The 14,898-nt window shown below is 34.8% G+C and overlaps 1 protein-coding gene across 1 annotated transcript in view; it reads left to right on the forward strand.

Annotated features, from left to right (window-relative positions):
* ANO3 (anoctamin 3) overlaps nucleotides 1-14,898 on the forward strand; it is a 398,432-nt gene that overhangs the window by 285,628 nt on the left and 97,906 nt on the right. The window contains exons 8-9 of the mRNA XM_077761423.1: nucleotides 8,972-9,016; nucleotides 14,439-14,570. Of these exons, the coding sequence (XP_077617549.1) occupies nucleotides 8,972-9,016; nucleotides 14,439-14,570 (177 nt within the window). The remainder of the gene's footprint in view (nucleotides 1-8,971; nucleotides 9,017-14,438; nucleotides 14,571-14,898) is intronic.

Consider the following 14,898-nt stretch of genomic DNA (forward strand, 5'->3'; position numbering starts at 1 on the left):
GTAATTCAACCAGATGGTTTCTCAGCTCTGTCTTCAGTACCAAAGGACAAATGGAGATGAGAAGCCTACTTCATCCAAAGATTTTTCCATCTTCCTTTAGACACAAGGATTGAATAGACATGAGTTTCCTTATATTGTGTATCCTGTGTTATATGCAGAATGTATCATTTCCTCCATAATTTCAAAGTAAAAATCAATAGTGTTCCTACTATGTGCAAAGATATAAACATTTATGCTGATTTGGAACTCAATGTGCTTCATTATCTGATAAGAGGGTTTAGAAGAGTAGCAAGATATCAAGTAAAAGAGCCTCTAAATAATGAATATGAATGAACAGTAAGAGCACAGTGCAAAACTATAGAGAAATGTCTCAGACCTGGTAGCATGGAAAACATCAAGTCTGGTAAGAGTTCTGACATTCTCAAGTCTTATGAAAAGCTATGTTATTCAAGATAAAATATGAGATAGTGATTCTTTCTTTTTAAAACTTCTTTTTAATGTTTATTTATTTTTGAGAGAATGAGACACAGAGTGTGAGCAGGGGAGGTTCAGAGAGGGAGGGAGACACAGAATCTGAGGCAGGCTCCAGGCTCTGAGCTGTCAGCGCAGAGCCCAATGTGGGACTCGAACCCATGAACCTGAGCCAAAAGCTTACTGACTGAGCCACCCACATGCCCATGTGATCCTATCTTCTTAGTCATTTGAAACACCTTAGGCTCTGAAAGATGCAAACACAGTCATTGTCCATAAAAACAGAAATTGATTAAGCATTCACAACTACTGAAGAATCTTACTGACAGTTTTAGAATTGGATATCTAAATTGGCTCATATTCAAACTTCACTGAGTTTAATGTTTGTTTGTTTTTTTTTAATTTATTTCAGAGAGAGAGAGTATGAACAGGGGAGGGTCAGAGAGAGAGGGAGACACAGAATCTGAAACAGGTTCCAGGCTCTGAGCTAGCTGTCAGCACAGAGCCTGACGCGGGGCTTGAACCCACGAACTGTGAGATCATGACCTGAGCCGAAGTCAAACACTTAACCAACTGAGCCACCCAGGTACCCCAAACTTGGCCAAGAGTTTAAAAGTTCTCTTTAAATATGATATTTAGGAGAAAAGCAAATAATATCTCAAAAAGCTTGGCAAGGAATAGTAATGATAACAATAAAAAGCAAAAGATGATAAAGGAAATTCTTTCTAATTCTTCAGCACTTTATACAGACAAGGTACCTGAGAAAACCTATAGTCTGTACATTTATATGAAGCTTGGTTCCTAGAAGAAGCAAATAAGGGTCTATGAGATGTTATTTATTATGATTAGATAATTTGAGGTCTACAAAGGACTGTTTTCAATTCAAGTCATTTTACTGAACTAATTTTGAGAGTACAGTTTGGCAAGTATATACTCATACTATTCTACATGTGTTTACTTCTGAGGAATTTTCCCCTTTGACACTATGTCATCCTCTAAGAAGTCTTAAAATACTTGCCTGGGATTTATTAAAGGTGATAGTGGGAGAATATTTGCCATGGCTCTGTTTGATTTCTTCTTATTTGGTTTGTACATATTCATACAACATACTATCATGCAGAATTAAAACAATCTGATAAATTTTAACCTTCACAGTTTAAATAATTTCATAATTAGTGGAGGGTTTTTCAAATAGTTGTGTTCAAACATTGCACAGATATGGTAATTGATCACCTTTGTTTATTTATGATGGGAGTCAAACTTCATAAAATATTCTGAAACTCATCTTGAAAATATTTTCTGTGAGCTTTGAAACTTTATACCTCCCACTTCTTATCTCAAAAAGATAATTGAAAAGTGTGTAAAGATATTCCCTGAAATATCATTTAGAATTGTGGAAAATGGAAACATCTTATGTATTCAACACTAGAGGATTTCATTAAATTTCATTAGAGTATTTCAGTATACTCTTGGACTAGAATATAATTCATTTATAAAATGAATGGGTATAGGATTTCTTAATGATTATAAGGAAATAGTAAATAATAAAATTTATATTATATATAATGATATGTAAATACTTAGACAATGTAATTTCAACAATGTAAAATGCATAGAAATAAAATAGGAAGAAACTGTAATATGCTAAAAATGATCACTCCTGATGGGAGATTGTATTTTATTTTATTTCATTATAGTGTTACAAAATTATCCATTTTTAACAAATTCTAACTTGATTGCATGACATAAACACAGGATGCAAAAGAAGTCGGACACTCAGGGGCACCTGGGTGGCTCAGCCGGTTTAGTGTCCAACTTCGTCTCAGTTCATGATCTCACAGTTCATGAGTTCAAGCCCCACATCGGGCTTGCTGCTGTCAGAGCAGAGCCTGTTTTGGATCCTCTGTCCTTCTCCCTCTGTGCCTCTCTGCTCCTCCTCCATTCAGGCTCTGTCTCTCAAACATAAAGAAACAATAAAAATTTTAAAAAAAAAGAACAACACTCAAGATGATGACCTAGTTCCTGATATCATGATGACATCGCTAAAAAATTTACAAAGTAATCTTAACTAGTCAGGTGCCTTTATCTTCCCCTAGTCCTGTGATCCCACCATTGTTTCAAAAAACAGTTGTGATTAAATTCATGTACAAACTAATTTCCTTATAGATCTAAAAGGAGGATTCCTTTCAAGTCTATCGCAAAGTGTCCTGTTTCCATGGGTTTCTGCATTCGGGTTCAGTTCAAAATCAGTGAACATTGTGTGTAAACATCTCACCAAGTGTGACGTCTGGCTGGCTCAGTCAGTAGAACGGTGACTGTTGATCTTGGGATTGTAAGTTCAAGCCCCATGTCGGTATAGCGATGACTTAAAAAAATAAAATCTTTAGGAAAACAAAACATCTCATCAACAAAGGGGCAAATCTTCCCTGGGACCTCCTCTGGACTTGATGCAAAAACAAGTATCTTCCAAGAGTCCAGAGGATTTGTTCCTTTTGTGTTACACAAGAAGGGATTGGACACAATTTGACCTAGATCCTGGCAAAGGCACCTTATTCTTATACATGCAGTTATACTTTCATTCACTTAAAGAACAGGTTATGAATACAATCTCAGTTAACATGTTTGCTTTTCTCTGAATATTTGACAATGGAAATTCAATGATTTTTTTTTTTATTAGTTCGTTTTCAAAATATGTTCATTCTGCTGAATCTATGGGGAAAAATCTTCTAAAGACACTGGCAACACAGTTTACAGTGCCATAATTTTCATATAACTCTTTTAACCATCAAGTTGAATTTTACTGTTTTTTTTTTTAAAATTGGAAGTCTGTTTGGAGTACATTGGCTTCCTTTTCATCATTTCCCTGATTCTTACCTTTTCAGATAAATTTTGAGAAATTCAGTGATAGAATAATCATTTTCTCATAACTTTAATTTTAAAAAACCCTGTACTGAATTCGATTCCTTTGTTTCTTTTTCTTAGAAGTTCATTAAAAAAAACAGTTCCCTTGCCAGATTGTGAGTGTCCTTGGTCAGTATGAAGTACAGCTTAGGTCTCCAGGCTCTGTGCCATGGTGTCCTGACTCAAGGTGACTTTTAAAGAAAATATTCTGTTCAGATAGATGGGGTTTTTTTATCTTTTTAAAATGATATATTTTTAAAAAATTTCCTGGTAAAATTGCATTTCAAAGAGTTCTGATAGATCCAAAGAAAGAGATATGAAAACCCTGAAATGTATGCCATTACTATTTCTTCTCTTTGATGCTGTGGCTGAAATTTCTTCTTTATAACATGTGCTTTAAAATCATGTTCACATGGGGTGCCTGAGTGGTTCAGTCGGTGAAGCGTCTGACTCTTGATTTCAGCTGAAGTCATGATTTCATGGTTTGAGAGATCGAGACCCACTTCGGGCTCTGTGCTGGCACTGTGGAGCCTGCTTGGGTTTCTCTCTTTCCCTCCCTCTCTGCCCCGCCCTCTCATGCTCTCAGTCTCTCTCGCTCTCTCAAAATAAATAAAACATTAAAAAAAACAATTCAATAAAATAATGTTTTATTTTATTTATTTTTATTTGTTTAATGTTTTATTTATTTCTGAGAGAGAGAGAGAGAGAGAGAGAGAGACAGTGTGAGCAGGGGAGGGTCAGAGAAAGAGGAAGACACAGAATCTGAAACAGGTTCCAGGCTCTGAGCTGGCAGTCAGCACAGAGCCTGAAGCAGGGCTTGAACCGTGAACCGGCGAGATCATGACCTGAGCCGAAGTCGGACGTTTTACTGACTGAGCCACCCAGGCACCTCAATAAAATAATGTTTTAAAGGGCTGCATTCCTAAAACTGTTGGAAAATTGCATTGATACCCTCATGATTTAATAACATAAATATTAGAAAATATGCAACACTTTCCAAAATGTATCAAAGGAATACTAGTTTCACAGGTTCTTAAGAGAAAAATTTCCTGTAAGCAAATATGTTTCTGAATTTCTGAGTTAAACAGTAAGTTTATTTATTGTAGGTTCTCATTCTGCCTTTAAAGTACATTATAATCACCTGGGAAACTTTGTAAAAATGAAGCTTCCAGGCACCCCCCATCCTATGAGATCATGGAATATTAATTCTGGAACAGAAGGTATATACATTTTTAACAAGCATCCCACATGATTCTGATGCAGATGGTAAAGAAATATTGTCTTGACAATTTTAATATTTTAATAAATCTTACCATTTTTAAGAATTAGTTATACAAAGCATCCCTTCCATTTGATGATGGGATTTATTTTTAATCTTAATATAATGGTGTTCTTGGGAAAACAGTTTGACAAATCCTAGAACACAAAGTTTTCTGGGACCACTTTCCAGATCAGTTTGAATAATGGATGTAACATTAACAACTTAGTAACTAACTTCTCATTTATTTATAAGGTACACATGAAACTTGGCATAGCCATCACCTCATAAAGAGAGAATGCTATACAAGCATAAGTGAAGTGGCAGAGTGTTTTTATAATGGCAATTCAGTTTCTACTTGTCAACTATAACCACATTTAAGAACATATATACTGACTTAAAATCAAAATATGCAAGAAATACAAAAAACTTGAATAGGAAAAACTCCTATCTCTTTTTAGGGTGAGAATTTTTAAAAGGTTTATGCATAAAAAAATTTACCCGTACTTGTCTGTCCTGCATATTTATTCAGTGTTGAAAACTACATATTCTATTTCTCAAAGAAAAATTGCAAATTTATTCTGAATAAATTATTAGTTATAACCCTGCCTCTGAAAGTTTTCTGCGTATTGCATGAACATGAATTTTGAGCATTTATTCTAAATTCTCTGCTTAAATACATGTGTAGAATTCTATATACCTAAATTTTCTAGCTATTTCTTGTTTTGATTACTATTCCAAAGTAAATATAGCCTACATATTAGACTTGGTGTCTTGAAACTACCCAAGAAAAATTCAGAGGATTAAAATAGTTTACATTTTCTTATTTTTATCCCATCAGCAAGGACTTAGTCTGTGTTTGCCACTTTCCAGAAATATTAAATTCTGCTTTCATTATTTTTCTTGTGTTTCAGAGATGATTCCTATTCATTCATAACTTTCCTATTAAAAGAGGCAAACATATTGTAAGACGAATCAGCCATCCCCTACCTCTCTGTTTGAGTTCCTTGATGGGATTCTTAAGCTTCTCCCACGAATATTTTAAACACATAGATTTGAGGAGGGGAGATATTTTTAAAACATTAAGAATAATCTTTTTATCATAATTGGGATTAAACTTAGATCACTTTCATTTGTAAAGGACCCTTCACTCAAAAATAAAATAGCATAGGAACATTCAGACAGCCCAATATATGAAATAGTTAATAGTGAAGTAGTTCTGGGGCGCCTGGGTGGCTCAGTCAGTTAAGTGTCTGACTTCAGCTCAGGTTATCATCTCACAGTTTCTGAGTTCAAGCCCTGCGTCAGGCTTTGTGCTGACTGCTTGGAGCCTGCTTCGGATTCTGTGCCTCCCTCTCTCTCTCTCCCGCTCCCCCGCTCCACACTGTTTCTCTCTCTCTCAAAAATAAATAAACTTAAAAAAATTAAAGAGTGAAGCAATTCTGTTTGACAAGGAGCGGGGGACGTAGGGTTCCACTCATGTGACTGCCCATTTCCCTCAGCCCTCTAGGCATCTCCACACGTAACCACTTGGCTGGTGTTTCACATAACAATTTACTTAGAGTTTTGAGTGGCAGTTGTGAATAGGTGGGTGGGTAGATACATAGATAGATGTTGTCCTGATGCAAGATATAAAATGGTAGAATCTTTCAAATGAAAAATTCAGGGAAAAATAAAGAAAGCTCTGTCTATGAACAATATGTAATTAATAAAGCACAAGGTGGAGGATTATGGATAGAAAATGATATGGTCCTGCAGGTTCATTTATGAACAAGAATTAAGGAAAATTGCAAGTTATTATGGGCTTCAAGGATTTAAAATACACTTGTGTATTGTTGGGGGAAAACCAAAGTGTCACCAACCCAGAAAAGTTTACAAAGGTAGAAGAGAAAGAAAACACTTGTATTAATAAATATGCATTAAGTCAGAATGTGGTGTGTGTCACCAGCAATTCGCCAACAGATTGTAAAGACAGAAGGAAATCCCATCTTTTATTTATTTATTTTTTTAAATGTTTTATTTATTTCTAGGAGAGAGAGAGAGACAGCGTGAGCAGGGGAGGGTCAGAGAGAGAGGGAGTCACAGACTGAAACAGGCTCCAGGCTCTGAGCTGGCAGTCAGCACAGAGCCCGACGCGGGGCTCGAACCCACGAACCGCGAGATCATGACCTAAGGGAAAGTCGGATGCTTAACCGACTAAGCCACCCAGGCGCCCCGGAAATCCCATCTTTTAATATAGCCAAACAGATAAACAATATCCAGTCCTCAAGTAAGAGGACTCAACAGCAATAATTGTCCCACATAGTTTACCCTAAATTTGACTGGTAATTAGAGTGTTAGTTATTTGGGAAAAGTGAGTCTCAATTTTTATTTGCTTTTATAATATTAAAGGTCTAAAAAAGTATGTATATTCATCTTTTATGACTTCTTTCCTTCATTTTTCCTTATTGTTCACAAAACAGTTTAAAAATGTTTATGAAAAAATTTTAACTAGAGCAATAAAGAAAAATACAGAATAGTGTTTAATCCAAATGCCCCTCCCTTTCTTTGCTAATATACTTCACCATATCTATGGTCAATAATTATAACTTTTATCTCCTCTACATAACAGTCCTAGATTTTTTTGTGCTGAAAATTATTTTAAACTAATTTCTACATTTGTAGCTTTAAAAATATATAATACCTCATTTAGCAAATGTTTATTAAATGCAAAGTGGTCTCAGGCCTTGAAGGAAATAAATGCAACTGTGAATTAAACAAAGGCTTACCAGCCATTGGAACACTTACTGTTTATCAAACGATGTACCAAGTATACACCAGGAATACAAAGTGAAATGAAATAAAACTACTATCTTCAAGAAGCCCAATCTCCTGTAGAAGATAGTCAGTGATCAGTTATGTAATGATGTCTAAATAATGCAAGCTAATCTGTGTAGAGGAAGTTCAGAAAGAAGATGGGTTTATATTCCAATGAGGATCAAATTGTGTGTACACACAAATTTATGTATATTTGAAAAAATGAAAGGGAGAGATAATTAAATGAGTTTAGGATTGATGTAGCAAACCTTGAAATCCCACACTTGAATTTAATATTGAGGTATGGCAAGGACAACTGAAAAAAATTCGTTTCTAGCAATATAACCAGTGTTTACAATGAAATACAATAGTTCAGAAGATTTTCAACTTTTCTAAGCAGTTAATAACACAGTTAGGACCATATATTGATTCCTGACTCAACCCTGCTTTCTAGATACCACACAGGGAGGAATTTACTGATCCTCTGAAATGAGTTTTGGTGGGTGGGGATAAAGAGTTATCTTAGAAGGCCCAGACTATGAGATTCCTGAGCTCCAAAATGAGGATGTGGTAAGAATCGTTTAAGAGACGAATTAACCCCTGTCACCAGAACTTTTAGCTTCTTTAAAATCAGACATGGTACACATCTACTTAAAATATTCCATGTTTTCCCTTTGTATGTCATCCAGAAACCTTAGAATCAGTGGTAGGACCACTCATTATCTGTGCCTTGTTCATCGTCCCTTTTACCACTCTGCTCAACTTACAATTTATACTCCAGAGATTACTAAAGTACTTGCAGTTTCCTGAATCTTACAATACTTGGTGTTGTTCACATAATCATGTCAAGAATACCATGTCCTAAGTATTTTATTAAGAGGACGACTCTTACTCATGTATCAAGATTCAACATGGAAAGCATATGATATAAGAAGGTTTGCCTGATTCCTTTCTCCTTCATCTACAAATACTGAGATCCCTTTCAATGTACACCCATAGCCCTCTGTTTTCCTGACTTATCACACTTTATTATAGCCATCATTTGTCTTTGCAACTATAAAGGAAGCTCTTTAAGGATAGATAACCTCATTTTTTCTCTAAATTGTTAATGGTTATACTTTAACATACCTTGCAAAACAATAAGCATTCATTACATATATGTTTAGATGGATAGAAATATAAATGGATGGATGCATGGATGGATGCATAGATGCATGGATGGATGCATTGAAGGCTTCATATAACATATAAGCCAATGATCCAGTTAATATGCTTTGTGTAGCAGAATACAGGCTCAAAATATGAAATTAAAAATATTCAAAAGTGATATATTGATTTATCAAAGTTCTTTTGTTACTAGTAACTTAGATTCTGAAATTTTAAAAATGCATATTCAGAGTTCTTACTATTATATTAGCTTATTTTATGTATTTCATAGGCATGTGGAAATTGTAGTGTTAAAATACTCAATGTGATTGAATGTAGTCACTCACTGGTTTCTCTCTTTTCACGTGACTCTCTTTAGCTGTTTCCATTATTTTTCAGGAAAAAATGCTACTACACTGACCGGAGCAGCAAATCAATGGGCAGGTCAGTGTTGATGTGTAATTTGTTTATAACCAATCTGTCATTTGGGAAAAAGAAATAAAAAGAAGACATTCAATTACCCACACCAGCAGTTGTAAATTTTAGAGAGAAAAACTTTACTGATTTGTTCTAAGATTTCCAAAATGACATACATGAAATTTAGCAATGTTTACAATCAGATAGTCTATTTTTTTTCTATTTACCATTGCCATTTCTGCAATCCTCTCTTGATGTAATGTTGTGGCAGGAGGATTTTAATTGCAAGTTTGCTTCTTAGGAGATTTTAATGTAAAAAATAGTCATAAAACCTGGATTGAGGGGTAAATGATGACCCACTAGAGTAATGGAAGAACAGACATGGCAAAGAACCCTCTGGCCCATTCAGTTTAAGTCTCTTATTTGACAAAGGCGGTCAAGGGAAGACCAGCATCCAGTGCTGAAGTGGTTTATCAAGGCCACACAGCACATTTTTGAATCACAGATCTACTCTTATTTCACCAACTGAGCTGCCTCTCATATTCTAGTATTCAAAATGAACTCTTTTTCCAAGAGCATCATCTCAAAACTTCTCTTTAAATATTGTGTTAACGGTAGCTATGACAAAGGAATTAATCAAACCACAACCTTGAGACAGGAGAAGCTCTCCCCACCTGGATCACCTTTGCCCTGTTTCAGTAAGGAAAGTGAGCTTCCATTTAATGGATGCTAGAAACAAAAGCTTCTTACACTCTTCTGTTCTGCTCCTTGCAAAAGAATCTGTTAACGAAAGCGGAATGTGAATGTGACAGAATATACTCTATTGAATAATGCTGTAGGATATTACAAGTCAGAATGACACAAAACTAGAATCATATAGTATGAATATATCAGGATGTTTTAGAAAAGGATTCTGTAAATGTAGTTCCTTTACCGAAGAAAGTGGCTGAATATAATTTGGGACTTTAGAATAGGAAAAATGTTAATTTTAGGATAGAAGAATGTTGGACTCTCTGAGGCATTAAATCTAGATGTGGTAGGAACAGGTGACAAGAAAAGTAAATCATAGGGGCAAAATTTAAAATCAGAATGATTATTAAAGCAACTGGTACTTAAAAGTCTCTTTAAAATAATAAAATTCCTAATGGTGCTCCTCAGCCAGGTCAGACTTTTCTGTTTGTCAGGGTAACATGGTCAGATTTAGAGTGAGCTTCTATCATTTCCCGTGGGCAAATTTGGTCCTCATCTGTGTAGTACATTTTCAAAATTATTTTTATATAATAAAGTAGAAGTCATTGGACTATCATAACAATATAAATTTACAACTAAAGAGGGTTTTTTTTTGTTTTGTTTTGTTTTGCTTTCTCTACATGAGCCTTCATCATGTTGGATGTGCTAACACATTGTTGGGTTAAGTTCAGTGTGCTCTATAGAATTAGTGAGATTTTGCTGCTGTGTAATTAGTAGGTTTTCTGATAAACATCTTTCTTTCAGAGACTTGCAGAAGAATAACATCCTGTATATTAAAATACCAACAAATTTCTACATAATATTATATAATTTAGTTTTAGCGCACTTGCTTTTGGAATGTGTGATAAACGTGTGTATTAGTCTCTAAAGAAGACATATTTTATAGTGGCAAAGGTGTGTTTTTTTCTGTTTTGGTCAAACTTAAAAGTAAACTAGAAAAAAAAAACACCATAGTGTGTATCAGAATATGTTTTATTATCTTTTGTATTTATTATTATTTTCTGTTTAATTTCATGAAATGAAAATTCAGTTATATTATTCCAAGTAATTATTAAATTACTTTAAACATTACTTCATACAATTTACTTATTACAAATAGTAGCAGTAAGTATCTACTACTAGTATTTGCAATTTACGTACTATAAATAGTAGTAGTTACTGACATTTTGGATACATCTGGGAAGGGTAACAAATAAATAGGACAGACATTTATAAAAGTATATGACATATTAAACTGAGAAAGACAATGTCTGTTATTTGTTTGACTTTAGACTTTCAATTAAGGAAAGGAAATTTTGATTTTTTTAGACTTTAACTTTGGAGAAGAAATTTAAATTTTTTCTCACTTTCTTCTGTGTGTGGGTGACAACCATCGATACAAAATTTTAATACCTAATTTGCAGACAACTGGAAAGAGAGAAATGAAAATCAATTATGTGCACTTCGATTTCACTTGTGCTTTTTCTTTCTTGAAGTGGGAAAGATGTTTTCTGCATAAGTATTTTGACCAGTAAACATTAGGTGATTAATAATGTACAGGCAATTATCTAGCTTTTCAAGATCATCATTTCTCCTGGCAGTTTGAAAGGAAATGGCTGTAGTTTTATTATTGCTGCTATTTATCATTTGTTTACAAAGCACTTTCGCATTCAGTTATCAAAGCATCTTCAAAATCACCCTTCAGGGAGGCAGAACAAAGAGTAACTGGTTTTGCAGAACAGGGAAAATAAATGACCATTCACCACTCTGCACCACCCTGTGCCGTGCCTCGTCCCCTGGCTTTCACAGCTGGTTGGGTAGAGCTTTTGCTCTGACCAGGTTCTTTTGGCTCTTTAACCAGATATCTTATCAATTTCCATAGACTTCTCTGCTTTCCGTTGATTTTAGCAAAGGAACTTAAAGTTCCATTGAGAATCATCTCCCCAATATGCCATCCATGAAGTCTTGAGTCTGTAAGATGGCCAAAGTGACAACACAGATTCAGCAGAGTGTAGATAAAGCATTAAATTGTCTTGGTGATGTGTTGGCGAGACTGGTACTAATAGAGTAGTAATACTCTTTTTCCTTATTATTGTCATAAAAATTATTGAGTGTTTACTGGGTGGATTCAGGTGTTACATATTTAATTCTCAAAATATCCGTCTTTTGAGATATCAGAAAATTGAATGAGAATCAAGGGAATTGAGTAATAATCCAAATTTTTGCACCCCATGATTCAAATCCAGGCCTGACCACATGTCATGATCAGAATCATTTGCTTCCTCATAGGAAGTGTATATGAAGTCTTAATTATAATATGTTTAGTTCTGTAGAAAATCAGTGATGGAGTGAAAGCATTTGTATTTTTTTAAATAAAATGCACCTACTCTTCTAAGATGTTTGTATGTTAACAGAAGTAGGCCCTCAGGAGCTGTAGTTCATGGACATTTCCTAAGTGCAGTCAGAATGTATCCTTTTACTTGATCCTTCCAGCTACCTAATAAAGTAGGACAGATAGAGTTGTTTCCTCTCTTGAGAGATGAAGAACCTGAAACTCCAAGGTTCAATTCGCCAATGTCAATAGCTGACAAATTCAGTCTGGGGACCCTCATCCTCCACCTGCTACCCTATCGTTCCCCTCACTGTGCTGAGTTTGAAAAACTGGAGTGATTGCTGTATAATCCATTCAGTGATTTATAAATGTCTGTGCACTAGCCACTGAAATACAGAGATACCCTGTGATTTCAGAAGCTTTTGTTATCATGAGAAGAAGCAATGTGAACACCTAGATACTGTTCATGTATTATTTTAGGTTAGAAAGAAATTCTTTGGTCCCTCCAAAACCAAAAATGACTTGGCATCTGTATCATAAACTACTTGGCAAAAGAATGGTCCAGACTATCCTCCACATGTTAAACTTTAGGTCAGGAATTGATTGCCCTTTCAAATAATTCATACTAATTTTACCATAATAGATTTGAATGAAATAATTCCTAAGATATACTATATTACCTGCCTGCAAATTGCTATACTACATTTTTTAAAGTTTAGGTAGAGATGACAAGACAGATATTAAGACGTATTATATTTATCTAGGAAACTATTCTCCCCTGCAACTCTGACTCTGACTATTGCAGAAGAGCCCCCAAATTGACAGTTAGAATCTCATAAGTAGTGTGGAAATATTGTGCTATTTTTAAGTTAACATAATTACTATAGTCACTCAGAATTAGGTTTTCAGAATCAATCTCTAGAGTCAATATCTCTTTCTTTTGCTTTTTTTTTCTTTGTAAAGTAAATATGATCCCAATCAATATACATACATAAGAACTGGGCTATAACTGTAATCTAAAGCCAAAACCAAAGTATTCTGATGTAAAATTCCCTGAAAACAGTATCTTAATGTCATGTGTCTGGTGTCTGTGCTAAACCCATTACTCTAAGTGCAGCCAGTGGATAACAGCATGGATATACCCTGGGAGCTAGTTAGAAATGCAGGATCTTAAGCCCCACCCTAGGCCTACTGAATTAGCTTTTTACCAAATCTTCAGATTATTCATATGCCCATCAGTCTTAAAACTACTGCAAAGGCTCTGCCTCAACTTGTTAACAATCAAGCTTAAAAAAAGACAACAACTTACAAATCTCCAGCAAACTCAATGTTTTTTGATGAGTGAGGGAACTGAGGCAAGAAGTTAAGTAGCATCTGTCAGTTCACACAGCTACTGTGGTGTCATGCTGCCTTTGAACTGTTTTGCTTGACTCCAAAACCCTTGCATTTCCATCACAGCTGAGGTTCACAGCTCTGCTGAATAAGTGTGTTGTAGTCATTTCTGTCTCTTTCTTTCTTTCTTTCTTTTTTTTTTAAATAGTGCCTGCTATATAGTAGGCACTCAATAAATTTTTATTGAATGAATAACAGAGTCTCAACAAATACCATCCAAAACTGACAAATCAATAACTAGAAATTGACAGGTATTTCAATTTTCAAGGATATAGTCCTTTCAAATGAACAGAAGTTTGCAAAAAATCAAATACACACAAATCCCTTTCTTTCTTTCTTTCTTTCTTTCTTTCTTTCTTTCTTTCTTTCTTTCTTTCTTTCTTTCTTTCTTTCTTTCCTTCCTTCCTCCCTCCCTCCCTCCTTCCCTCCCTTCCTTCCTTCCTTCCTCCCTTCCTTCCTCCCTTCCTTCTTTCCTTCTCTTTTTTTGGTAGGGCTACATTGCTGTAGATTTTTCAAAGAATCAGGGAATAATCTATAGCTACATATATATAGGTATGCATACATACATCTGAGCACTCACAACTTTGATAAATGTGTCATGTTACTTTCATCGCGTTTATGTTCTTTCCTACCACCATCTAATATTTTTTAAGGATTAAGTAGAGCTTACAAAACAGATATAAGATGCATTGTATTTGTCTAGGAAACTATTATTCCCTGCAACTTTGACTCTTACTATTGCAGAAGAGCCCTATGATTCTCTAATATTTTCCACAAGATGTTTTGCATAAGGATAACCTAGTTACACCGAATTTAAACAAATGCAAGATTTGGTTTGTTTTGAAATTTATGTCTTTTATGTGGGAACAAGGGAAATGCATGTGTGTGGGTATGACTGTCTTTTTGGAACTCTTTTTATTTGTTTTTGGAATGGTGATGGAAGGTAGGCATGACTCTGGAATGCAGCCTAATCTAGTTCATGTGACTTTGTTCCAGTGTGCAAAATTATTTTAGAAGGATAAAAAAATGGATGTCCCAAAACCCAATGGTTCTTGACAAGTCAGCTTTTCCACATCTGGAGGAATCAGATTGCTATACGGGCCCCTTCAGCCGTGCACGGATTCACCAGTAAGTTCACATTTCTTTTTCGTCCACCACCTTTCAGTATCTAGGGGTTATTGATAAAATAAAGATACCTTGGAGCAATTCCACTGTTTGCCGAATAAGGCAGAGAATGTATCATTTTATTAAAATGTTTTTATGCTTAATTTATGAACAACACTCAGTGAGCATTATTAATTCCTGATTAGCTGATTTAGGGACATTCAAGCAATGAATATAGTTAATTGTAAATTCATGGGCTGATAGTCTAGCTCCCTATTCTTTCAAAATAATTAGGATTATTATATTATATTATAATACATAATATTATATATTATTATATATAATTAGGATT

This window comes from Crocuta crocuta, unplaced genomic scaffold, assembly GCF_008692635.1.
Source record: "Crocuta crocuta isolate KB4526 unplaced genomic scaffold, BGI_CrCroc_1.0 scaffold884, whole genome shotgun sequence".
NCBI classification, from domain to species: Eukaryota; Metazoa; Chordata; class Mammalia; order Carnivora; family Hyaenidae; genus Crocuta; species Crocuta crocuta.